The sequence below is a fragment of the Belonocnema kinseyi genome, chromosome 6 (assembly GCF_010883055.1).
Source record: "Belonocnema kinseyi isolate 2016_QV_RU_SX_M_011 chromosome 6, B_treatae_v1, whole genome shotgun sequence".
In the NCBI taxonomy this organism is placed as follows: domain Eukaryota; kingdom Metazoa; phylum Arthropoda; class Insecta; order Hymenoptera; family Cynipidae; genus Belonocnema; species Belonocnema kinseyi.
Genome location: NC_046662.1, coordinates 74,545,264 through 74,557,986, shown reverse-complemented (window position 1 = coordinate 74,557,986; position 12,723 = coordinate 74,545,264). Strand labels below are relative to the sequence as shown.

Genomic DNA, 12,723 nt, shown 5'->3' with positions numbered 1-12,723 from the left:
ATCTTCATAATGAATAATAATTAATATCATTTTATTATGTCATTAGATAGTTCTTAACAAATAAAAACTAATTTTCAAATACACTTGGAGAAAAAAAGCTTTATAATAAGTGTATTTGGATATTATTTTTTAATTTTCAAGCGCTATTTAACTAAAATTGCAAACTCGATACAAAAAAATAATTGATTTTGTTATTTGATTGAATAGCTTTTAAAAAATAAAAAAATTATATACGAATTAGGTATTTTTACTTCAACCCTCAGCTAACTTCAATTTGTTAAAAGTTGAGGGGAAGACAATAGATCAAATGCATGGAACAAAATTTTATTACTGTAATAACTTTGTAATCAATAAAAATTATCATCATTTTATTATTTTATTAAATAGTAATTAAAAAATAAAAACTATTTTTCAAATACACTTATATAGGAAAAATTAGCTTTTACGAAGATATTAGCAAAATAGGGAAAAAATGAACTGAATCCCATGCATTTGGTTCCTTGTTTGCTCCTCAGCAATCTACGAACTGAAGTGAGCTGTTGATTTAAGTGAAAATACCTAATACACTTATGTTGAAAACTCATTTTTTTGCAATTTATAAAAAAATCAAGTTTTGTTCAATGCAATTCGAAGCATTGTTTATTGCTTAGCCCTCGGCTCCAAGACATCTTGCCAGTAGACGTCACAACTTGAAATACCTAATTTTCAGAAAACATTTCATTGGCTCACAATCCTACAATAAAGAAAGTTAATTAGTGTAAACTTCTGTTGCTAATAGTTGCTAATCCTAGAGACAAACATGTTTATTAATCGAAATAAAGCATATTCCTATAACCTGTTTTTAAAAATAATATCTTTTAAATGCGCAAAAATAAATGTTTGTTATTGAATTTAAAACCTTAGACCTCTAGCTGAGGCATGACAAACTAAAGTTGGACTTTTTACTTTTTCATGGTTGGACTTTCTGGTAGTTTTGATTTTGATAAAAATATTGTTGGTACCACTGATGTCTCACATGACAGGTAACGGGTGTCTTCGGTCAATGACGGCACCTGTCTAAAACTCGAAGTAGGAATTAGAGTTGTCGTAAAATTTCATTCCCATGAGTCGAACTCATCTTTCTAATTAATTCCTTATTACGCGAGTGATACTCTATACAAATTAAAAATGAGATACATAATAGGCTCCACCTTCGCGGGTCTCTCCACAGCGACGATACTTATCTTAGGTGTGCATTTTCATTTTACACAATTTTTAACCTATTTATCAGCAAATCCTTCTTTATTTGTTATTCATAAGATTATAAAGAAACAGAATTGTAATATTGTAACCTACTTTAGGGTTTGCTCACTTTGCATGTCGTGAATCAGTTTTATGTTTTAGAAATTATTTTTACTAATTTTTGTGAAATTCCCTATAATTTGTTAGTTTGATGGAATATTCGGTTCTTTAAATAAGAATTCAGATAAGATTTGTATGATGAAATGTTCATTCAATTCGTTTAAATGGAAACTAAATGAAGTGATCTTAAAATTAATGGATGTGTGTTTGAAGATTTCCAGATTTGTCACATGACTAACTTCTCTTTTTTACAGTTCTGTACCATGTGTTTACGGGAAAAGGAGAACGAGTCAGCATAGGATGGTATGTAAAAGAACTGTTTTATGTTTAAATTTTTAATCTTTTGAAGTTGAAGACTTCATGTCTTGTGACTAATTTTCTCAGTACTGAATTTCAAGGTTGATCTCTTTCGTTCGTAATTCAAGTCATGTGCAGTTTTCAATGAGGGAATTGTTATTAACGTTTTTATTTCATTTAGAAGAATATTTCATTCAAAAGAATACAGATTTTATAGCCTGAAAATGTTTGTGATTTAATTGAACCAGTTTTTTTAGAAACATTGAAATTTCATGGCTCCAAAATTAAATTTAAATTATCCTAAATTTCTACTTCAATTTTCATAGGAATCAAATCTGCATGTTTCAATAGTAACCACAGGGTGTCGAGCGGCCTGGAAAAATGGGGAAAAAAACCCCGGAAAATTCATTTAGGATCGTGATTTTTTTTCTGCTCGAAAAATCTACTTATTCTTCTGTATCTTTTTTAAAATTGTTTATTCGAGAAACAGAGAGAGAAAGACCTTATGGTTACACATATCAAAAATTCATAAAAGTTTTTCGATGATTGGTCAAGTTCTTTGAATTTTAATTGTATGATAATTAAAATGTTTTCTCCCTGAAATAGATTCAAAGCTATCAAAATTCTCTATAAAATAAGTTAGGATGATGGCATTGTTTATTTCTTAAGAAGCTATACACTACAGTGAATTTATTTTTTGATCGGAAATTTTACGAATTGTTAAAAGAAAAAGCTGTCCATGTTCGATTAAAACATTTTTTTTTAAAGTTATTAGTTGAATTGCTATCTTTTTCTATTATGATGGCATTCAGTTTACAATGCTTAATTCGAAAATCTTTTACGTCAAAGATTTTCTATTTTAGATTTTCATTTTAAGATGCACTTATAATTTAAAAAAATTTAGAATGCATAATTGCAGACTTAACAAATTTGAGATTAAAAGCTTTGGAAATCGAAAATTTGTAATAAAAACATTTTTATTTTCTTCGCTCTATATATTAATTAATTAATTTATTATTATTAAAATTTAACTGTATTTAAGTATTAAAAAGTGAACAATAAGTTGTGGCCTTAGTCGTTAAAAAAATGTATACGTCAGTTTGAAACTTTATGAACAATTTTCAAATTAAAAATAACTTCATAAACATAGATTCATAATTAAAGGTTTTAATTAAATTCAAAATATTGTTTCACTCTAAAGTATTCCAATGTTAACAGATTAAATTTGACATTTTTTAATTAAGAAAATGAAATAAGCCTTTAATATTTAGTAATATTTGACTGTTTCTTTAAGGCCAGTAATTTCAAAACTATACAATTTAAAACTGAATAAAGAGATATTTACAAGTTTTAAAATGATTCAAAATTAATTTAAAACTTGAAATGACTAAATGATTAAAATAATTCAACTTCTAATTTAAGAAGTGTTAAGTTTTAAAAAATGTAATCGTTCAATTTTTAATTATTCTAGCTTAAAATTGCTTAAAATAATATCATTTTGAACATTTTTAATTCATTGATTGATTTGAATTAAAAAAACTTATAAACTGCAAGTTTAAAAGTATAAAATTCAAGAGTTCCACTTTGAGTACTTCAATTTTCAGTTGAGTTTTTATTACCTTGAATTTCATTGACCGTGAAAATATGTTGCGAACAAGGAAAAACCGAGCCATGACCAGGGATTTGTTTTTCTGATTGAAACGATCACCCTGAACAATTCGACGGTATCTCATCTTTAAGAAAATAATAATTAAAATAAAATAAACATATATTTTAAATAAAATAGCTGAAAAAACATGTAAATTTTGACAATAATAATAATAAGTTTGTGAGATTTTATATAAGTTTACCTTTAAAATGATCTAAAGGACATTACTAAATGTTGAGAATACTAAATTTTATTTAAATTTAAAGAACGTTAAAATTTGCACTACTTTTTGCTATATATTCTTTAAAAATTGACAAAATAACTTCATCTTCGCTAATTTGATAGATAATTCCAATTTGACTTTTTAAAAAAATGTGACTGTTTTTAAGAAAACCACGACTAAAATACTTTTTTTCGTTTAGTAAGTTTCTCTATAATTAGTTTCATTTGTAATCACAATGAACCCTTTGGGGTTGAAACTCAAAACTAGAAAAAATGGTATAATTTTTTATTAAGTACATTAAAAATTGAATATTTTCTTATCAAAGCTTTATACTCCGAACATTTTTAATTAATAGCTTTTTAAATAATCAAGTTCTAATTTCGTGAATACTTTAAAAAGAATTCCTTTCTTTCCCACTGTTTTTAAGAAATTTTCCCCCTTTCTCGTTGTTTCGCTTATGGTGAACTGAATTTATGTATTTTCTTTAATATTTGTCTTTTTGATTGAAAGTTCTCAACTATTTTCTTGTAAATTCAACTGTTTGGTTAGAAATTGTTTTTATTGAAAATCCAAATATTTGGCTAATACTTCAGTTACTTTGTTAAAAATGTGTCCTTTTGCTTGATCGTTCTCAGGTGTTTTGTTATAAATGCAACTGTTTGGTTGAATTTTTTTTTTAATTTTCTATTTGACTGAAAATTAGTCTTTCGGGTGTAAAGGTCACTGAAAATTCGTTTATTTTGGTTACAAATTCAACTACTTTGTTGACAATGCAATATAATCTATACTAATTTTATTTAGAAGAATTTATTCACCTATTATTACCCTATTTTAATGAAAAATCACCCTATTTTCCCTGTTTTGCTATCATTTGGAGATGTTAAGTCTCAATTATTACAATTTAAAATATTTTGTATATAAATTATACAGTCTCGAATTCAAAGTGTTAATTTTTGCGTCATTTTAAGTTTAAAATGTTCAAAGTGAATGTCCCTGAAGTTTAAAATTAATGTAAATTATAAACTTCTGTCATTAAAAAATAATCCAAGTTTACAAGTTTAACAGTACAGAAAGAAATATGTTTAACTCAGATGCAGAATCCTTCAAGCTGAATGACTATTTAAAAAAAATGTTTTTAGCTTTAAAGTTTATTTCTGATTGCAAAGAATATCAATTTCATCTTATTTAGGATAAAAAATATTAACTCTTATATTATTAACATTAAAAGAATGTAAGCAAACATCTATGAACAGGTGGTATCTACTTGTGATCTGTAATGTAGTTTCGATGAATATTTATCACTTCAATCTGTGGCGGAGAATAAGTTTTGCACGTATAAATAAGTAATCGTTTTCTATTCGGCGTAAATTTTGTATATGTATATCGTTAAAACTCTCATCTATTTACGTTACTTTGGGACAGATGACAGAAAGATATCTTTAAATTGTAAGAGGGGCAAAAGTATGATCAGGAAAAAATCGGAAATTTAAAACTGACTGATCGCTAGACACCCTGAACAAGGCTTCCTTAAAAGTAAGGCTTCCTTTGAAAAGTATCAAATTTAATTAAATTCTGTTTAGGTTTTTGGAAGAAACTTCGCCATATATGTGGGCAACTTTAGGAATCGGACTTGCTGTTGCCCTTTCAGTCGTCGGCGCTGCCTTGTAAGTATTGCCTAGTAAAAAGAAAACCCAAACTGACTAAAAGCTAATAAGCCATGGGAATATGACAATTTTTCGTATCTAATTAAATTATCTAATTGCAGAGGTATACACACGACGGGCGTGTCTATTGTCGGGGGTGGTGTAAAAGCCCCTCGCATCAAGACAAAGAATTTGATCTCCGTAATTTTCTGCGAGGCTGTGGCAATTTACGGTCTGATCACTGCCATCGTTTTGTCTGGAATGCTCGAGGAATTCAAAGATGACGTAGTGATGAAAGACATAAGTGTGAAGAATCAAAATTGGTTAGCTGGCTACCTTATGTTTGGCGCCGGTATCTCTGTGGGTTTCGTAAACCTTTTCTGTGGCATCGCCGTCGGCATTGTGGGTTCAGGAGCTGCTCTTTCTGATGCAGCTAATTCCGCCCTTTTTGTCAAGATACTCATCGTCGAAATCTTTGGCTCTGCTATCGGTCTTTTCGGATTGATAGTTGGAATATACATGGTAAGATAAAAGATAAATAAGACAGCGATCACAGTCCGTCCCCCTTTTTTTTACCTAATCCTCCCTTTCCCCCTTAAATTTGAAAAATCCCGTAAAACGACTAAAATTGATGATTTCCCCCATTTTTTGTCAAGGTTTCGATTTATTTTTGAAGAATCATGAACAAATGAAAAACATATTTATAGGGGTAACAGGCTTCAGCGACAAAAATTCTCTATAAACGGGAAATAAGGAGATTTTTTTAGAAAAATAGAAGAATAAATTCTTTTAAGTAAAATGAGTATGGGTAATAACATTAAATTCTAAATGAAACTTTCGAAATCCCTAATATTTCAAGTAAAAATATTGCCTTTTCCAATAAAATATATGAAATTTTAACGAAACAGTTGCATTTTAAACTAAAAAGATGACTCTTCTACAAAGAAAAATAATTTCATACCAAAAAAGACTAATTTTCAATGAAAGAGTTGCTTTTTGAACTAAATTATGAATCTTCAACGAAAATTAATTTTTAACAAGGTAGTTCAATTTTTAAGTTCGATTCGACCTATAAAGACCACCAAATTGTTACATTATAAATCCGAATAGAATAATTTTCTACAAAACAGTTTTATTTTCAACTAAAAAATGTGAATTTTCAACAAAATAGTTCTCAAAGAAGCAATTGAGTTTTCAGTGAAAAAAGCATTTTCCAGCCAAGAACAAAAATTTGAACCAAGTTGTTGAATTTTCAACAAGAAAAGGCGAATTTTAATCGAAACCGTTTAATTTTCTATTGAAAAGAATGTTTCTTTCAAAAAATGGTTGAATTTTCAACCAAATAGTAAAATTGTATACAAAATAGATTAATTCTCAACGAAAAATGTAATAGTGAATATGTCAACATAAAAATGTTATAATTTTAAATAAAATCAATTAACTTCAACTAAAACGCGAATGTTTAACAAACTGCGTACATTTTCTACCAAAGAGATGGACTTTCAAAAAATTTAAAAAAATAGTTAAACTTTTAAGTTATTATGTAAAATTTTCAACCAAAATAGCAATTCTTAATAAAAAGTGAAATAGTTGATATTTCAATCAAAAAAGACTTTTATTTTTAATTAAAAACAGTTGAATTTATTCAAAAATATGATTTTTGAATAAAAATAGTCGAATCCTTAACCAAAAAAGATTAATTTGAAACCAAGCATTATACCCTTTTTATTCACAAAAGATTAAATCTATATCAAAAGAAATTAGGCTTTAAACCAAATAGATGAGTTTTCAACTAATATTCAACCAAAAAATACGAATTTTCAACATTATAGTTTTAACTCAGCGAAGCAGTTGAGTCTTGAATGAAAAAACATTGTTTAGGCAAGAACAAAAATTGCAACCAAGTTGTTGAATTTTCTACACAAAAATACGAATTTTAATCGGAAACTTTTAATTTCTTATGAAAAAGGATGTTTATTTAAAAAAATTATAGATTTTTCAAACAAATAATAAAATGTTATCCAAAATAGATTAATTCTCAACGAAAAATGTAATAGTTGACTTCAACATAAAAAGGTTTTTAATTGAAATAATATCAGTGAACTTCAACTAAAACACAAACGTTTAATAAGCTAGGTACATTTTCTATGAAAGAGATGAACTTTTAAAAAGATTTAACAAAGTAGTTCAACTTTTAAATCATTAGATGAATTTTTAAACAAAAAGGAGCCATTCTTAATAAAAATTGAAAATTTTTCATATTTCAATCAAAAAATATTTTAATTTTAAATTAAAAACACCTGAATTTATCAAGAAAAAAAAAAACAAAAAAAAACGGATTTTTTAGAAAAGTAATTGAATCTCCAACCAAAATAAATTAATTTTCAACCCAACAATTCCCTTTTTAATAGAAAAAGATTAAATTTATACCAAAAGAAATGAATTTTTAAACTAAAAAGATAAATTTTCAATTAAAATTATGAAAGTTCATCGAGCAGAATAAATGTTTGAATAGGCAGTTTAACTGTTAATTTGAACTGAACCAAAAAAGATTTTAATGCCAGAAAAGAAAAAAAATGTAACCAAATTATTGAATTTTCAAGCCATCAAGACGAATTTTCGAAAAAATAGTTGAACTTTTAACCAAAAAGGATGACTAAGAAAATTTTTGAATTTAAAACCAAATACTACAATTTTTAAACAAACAAGGGAAATGCGCAACCAAAAATGTAATAGTTGATATTTCAATTTAAAAGAAAAAACAGATTTTCATTTGAAATGAATACGGTTGAATTCAAGCTAAAAAGACAAATTTAAAACAAAATACGTACACTTTCAACTAAATAGTTGAATGTTCAGCCAAAAAGGATGACTTTAACGAAATTGTTGAAGTTTTAACCCGAAAAGACAAATATTTAACTAAACTGTGTAGCCTGTGATAGATAAACAGGAATTTTGAATTATTTTAACAAAATTTTGCAAATCAAAAATAATGGCGTGTTTTTAAATGTTAGCAAACTACGTATTTAAAAAAATTGTTTTGAACATATGATAGCTTCCAGCTGATAAAAATACATTAAAAACAGATTTAAAAAAAGGAAAAGTAGATTTTTCAAATATTAATTTGTGTGTTTCAAATTATTTCTTTACAGGCTACTTAGAAAAATATATTGAACAACTCACGGTTCTGTACTGGAAAATAATACCCTAGAAGGAAACTGATGAGAATGAGTCAAAATTTATCTACTGATAAAAATACATTTTTTAAATTCCAGTATGAGTAGTTATTAATTCTGTTAATTTAGTTTTAAATATTTGATCTTTTTATTTTTTTTCTGATGTATGTATTTTCATCAGTCGAATAGTGGTAAAGTGTTCCAAAGAATTTTCAAGGCTAGCTAAAATAATTGTAAAACAAGAATGACTAGAAAAATTTTTGAAGAAAAAACAATAGCCATATGATATAAAAATTTTTTGATAATAAATTAAATAATCATTAATCTCCGTTTTTAACTTAAAATTGAACTACTGAGTCGCTGTGGTCCCTGAAAGAAAAAAGTTTTAGAAGTCTAACTAATAAGATAAAAGTAGAATATAATTGAAATTGATTATTAATAACTTTCCTTTCTTTTTCAGACTTCCAAAGTAAAAATGGGAAACAAACTTAGCTAGATTGTCTCCCTCATTCCAGTTTCACGCGCAACAATGTCATAGTATTATTGTGTCCATCTTGTCCCGATTGACGTGAAGAAGTGGGTTATTATTTCAGTGATTTAGTTCTGCATATTGTTGAACAACATAGAGCGTTAAAGTAGTGAATAAAAGCTCGTATGCTAGGCGATGAATGATATATATTCCTTGAGGATTTTGAGCCTAGATTTTAAGATTAAAGTGGCGCCCGTATAATCAGTAAATGTATACCAGTCAAGGAAAAGAGCTGCATTTACTGAATAGCATTCAAGCACCGATATCGATTTCATTGCTTCCAAATGAATATTTTCGCAATTACGTTAAGAAAAACCCCTGAATATTCCCAGCATTGGTCTGTAATGTAACGAATTGTACTCCCTTTTTCGTGAACCATCAAACAGGTCGCAGTTCGTGGATGTTAATATGTTTAGCAATACTTACAGAGTCTCATTGTTTCTTCTTTGTTATATTGTACATATTAATCACTTCGCTGTATTAAAGTTCTCTATGGCATTCTCCGTTTGGAGAATTGCAAATAAAATGTGTAAAGGAATTGTCTGTTTTCGTTTGACGATCAACATCTCTTCGAAATAAATGGGTTTGGAATTTTTCCCAATTTTACCAACCATCTCCGTTAAAACATCCAGAAAGGCCACCCATTCTTGAGAAATATTACACCGGGAGATCTCCCATATTTCATAATTCGCGCGTTTTGTGTTTAGGATAATTAAACATTAAGGGTTCACGATATTTCGGGCAATATTTAAAATTCTGCCAGTTTAGACGATGAACATGAGTGCTTTTTTTACAGAAATCACATTTTTTCGTAAAAAAATCTATCCAGTCGGTTTGAAAGTCACTAGATACTACATGATATGATAATATATTTATCCTCTTTAAAATTGCTATAATTTTAATTGATTGAAATGTGATTTAATAACATCAGTTGCTGTTTTGCTCAGAATTTTCACTGTGGGTTATTAACTCAAAGACTACACACTCTTTCCCCCTTTTAACCCCCTACCGCCCTTAAAACTTTCTTTTTTTTCTGAATTTTGAGATATTTAGGCATATTATTCCTATGATTTAGTGTATACAAAACTAAAATTCTAGCTCATTACCGTCCTGACTTTCCTGTAAATTCTTGCGTTAAAAATTGCTGTTCGTCTCAAAATCATATTTAAAAAAACTCAAGTCTTCCAAACGTTACATATATGCCACTGTGGGCGGTAGAGGGTTAAAAGTATTCCTCTTTTTTTCATGTGAATGAGAATTTTTAATTTATGTATTGAGTTTATGGTTTGTTTGCAAATTTAATTATTTTGTTGTAAATTGAACAAGTTTATTCAAAAGTCTTCCCTTTTGGTTGAAAATTCTACTATTATATTTTTTGTTTAGAATTCATCTCTTTTTGTGAAAAATTCTAGTATTTTGTTAAAAATTCGACCATTTTCTTAAAAAGTAATTTTTTTGGTCGAACATTAAGCTGTTTTGTTGAACATTCAACTTTTGGTAGAAAAGTAATCTTTTGTTTAAAAATTCATCTTTTATGGTGTAAAAATTCTACTGCATTCTTGCCAGTTTAATTATTTTATTGTGTTAAAAAGTTTAATATTTTGTCAGTTATATTTTTTGATCAAAAATTCAACTGTTTTGTTGAAGACGTATTTTTAAATAGAAAATCTGTCTTTTGGGATTGAAAATGATTTTTTTGGTTGAAAAGTCATATTTTTTTATAAATTCATTTGCTGATAAATTTTATCATTTCAGCAGTTTTGTAAAAGTTATTTTTTTTGCTTGAAAATTAACCTTTCTTGGTTTAAAATTAAACTTTCTTCTAAAAGATATTCTTTTTGGCTTAAAAAATCAACTATTTGTTGAAAAACAGAACTGTTTTTGTTGCAATTGAATCTTTTTTTTTTTGAAGATTTATCTTCGTAGGTTGGAAAATGAACTATATGATTAAGAATTTAAATTTATTTGCTCAAAATTTGTCTCTTGTATGAAAATGATTTTTTTTTTTTTAATTTATTTTTTCGGGTTTACAAGCTCGATTTTCTCTAAAACATTCGACTTTTTAGCTAGTAAACTCAACTCTTTTGTTGAAAATAAATTTTTTGTTTGTTGAAATTCCACTGTTTTCTTGAAATTTCAATATATTTCGTCTTAAAATTTCAGAAAAACATACTACCTACATTAATGTTATTTAAAAGAATTTATTCTTCTATCAATTCAGTATGTTCTTTTCAAAAAGCACCCTTGTTTTCCTTGTTTTGAGAAAAGTTTTCAGAGCAATTAGTATTAAATTATTATTATTATAAACGTTTAAAAGTCAACGGAAAAAAAATATTTTTTACTGTGAAATAGGTTGAATTTGTTTTCAAGTTAGAAGGCCATCCTGTTTAATTAAATGTCAATTTCAACATTGATACATAAAAAATATTCTTGAGGAATAGATTTAAATGAATCGAAAATTTTCGCAATTAACCATTCTCCGTAAATATTTATTCCAAATGTATACATAATTATGTATAACAACTATAAAGAATATATAGCCGCGTATAAAAAGTATAACAAAAATATACAATCGAATTTCACTGTGAAAAAATACTCTGCATGTACAATATCAAATAGAAACAGCTAAAGTTTAGCTACAAATTTACAAAATTGGCAGATTAACAATGATTAAAGTAGTAGATCAATATGATCAAATCATCACTTTTTATGGCGTCGCCATCACTTTATGAATATCTTCAAAGGCAGCCTGCAGATTTTTTACGTAATCATTCGCACTGCGATGCTTTGAATAACTAGTCACGACAGCACCAAGTCTTTTGTCCTGAATCATGTATCTAGAGAGAAAGGATTAATTTAATTATTTCAACAAAATGTTTTAAATTTAGATGTTTAATTTTAGAGAAAATAATATTTACGCAATTCCAAATCCATCTGGCACCACTGGTCCAAATCCACCAGCTATCACAATCGGAGCAGATAATGTTGAGGTTGACAAAATATTCTGATTGATTGCTGTGTAAGCTGGATCCTCAAAAAGCGAGGTTTTCTTTCCTAATTTTTCTTGCATCTTTTTCAGGGCGAAAAGATGTCTGTCGAAACCCTGACCTGCAATTAAATTTGTTATAATAATTACAGGGTGGCTGAAAAACTTCATTTTCAAAGTTCCCGGACTTTTTCCTGATTTTCCCTGGCTATTTAAATCTTTGTAACATTTCGTCACTTATAATTTTTTATAAGCAGAATAAAACATTTTTTAATTAAAATTAAACGATTTCAAATTTATTTATTTACTTCCATAAAAAATTGCTACTATCATACAATGTGAATTTTTAATATAGCAGTTGAACTTTTGAACATATAAGATGACTATAACAAAACATTTCAATTTTGATCAAAATAATGAAATTTGCAAGAAATTAGTTGAATTTTTAATCAAATGGTGGAGTTTTTAAACAAAAAAGATTAAACTTCGACCAAAAAATGAGGGTTTTCCAACAAATAGTTAAATTTCTACAACAAACAAGTTTAACTTTAAAGCAAAAGAGGCGAGTATTCAACAAAATAGTTGAACTTTCAACCGAATAGTTGAATTTTCAACCTACAAAGATGAATTTTCGACAACAAATCTAATTATTGATATTATATTGTTCATATTTCAACCAAAAAAAAAAGTTCTGCTAAGGGATGAATTTAAAAACTAAAAAAAAAGCATTTTTAACCAAGAAGATAAAGTTTCTACTAAAAAGACGAATTTTAAAAATCAATAAGCGGGAAATCCCTAATGGACAAAGTAAGTAACGAGATAATTCTAAAAGAATGTGGTGCAGAAGAGACGCTAGTAGACACATGGGAAAGAAATCGGT

The 12,723-nt window shown here is 27.4% G+C and overlaps 2 protein-coding genes across 2 annotated transcripts in view; one reads left to right on the top strand and one right to left on the bottom strand.

Moving 5' to 3' along the window:
• Nucleotides 1-1,019: 1,019 nt before the first annotated feature.
• On the top strand, nt 1,020-9,395 carry LOC117174128 (V-type proton ATPase 21 kDa proteolipid subunit). The gene is made up of 5 exons (XM_033362913.1): nt 1,020-1,228; nt 1,596-1,644; nt 5,090-5,173; nt 5,275-5,674; nt 8,789-9,395. Exons 1-5 carry the CDS (start codon nt 1,168-1,170, stop codon nt 8,822-8,824), a joined length of 630 nt encoding a protein of 209 aa, XP_033218804.1. The 5' UTR covers nt 1,020-1,167; the 3' UTR covers nt 8,825-9,395.
• Nucleotides 9,396-11,331: 1,936 nt separating this feature from the next.
• LOC117174098 (carnitine O-palmitoyltransferase 2, mitochondrial-like) overlaps nt 11,332-12,723 on the bottom strand; it is a 9,295-nt gene continuing 7,903 nt past the window's right edge. The window contains exons 5-6 of the mRNA XM_033362838.1: nt 11,776-11,965; nt 11,332-11,694 (exon numbers count right to left, since the gene is read on the bottom strand). Coding sequence (XP_033218729.1) covers nt 11,565-11,694; nt 11,776-11,965 — 320 coding nt within the window. The 3' untranslated portion in view covers nt 11,332-11,564. The remainder of the gene's footprint in view (nt 11,695-11,775; nt 11,966-12,723) is intronic.

What these genes read in the sequence shown, in the direction of transcription:
- LOC117174128 (XM_033362913.1), top strand. Translation starts at nt 1,168, where the DNA reads ATGAGATACATAATAGGCTCCACCTTCGCGGGTCTCTCCACAGCGACG. An exon ending in AGCGACGATACTTATCTTAG is followed by an intron (nt 1,229 to 1,595) that starts GTGTGCATTTTC and finishes TCTTTTTTACAG; the next exon opens with TTCTGTACCATGTGTTTACG. An exon ending in TCAGTCGTCGGCGCTGCCTT is followed by an intron (nt 5,174 to 5,274) that starts GTAAGTATTGCC and finishes ATCTAATTGCAG; the next exon opens with AGGTATACACACGACGGGCG.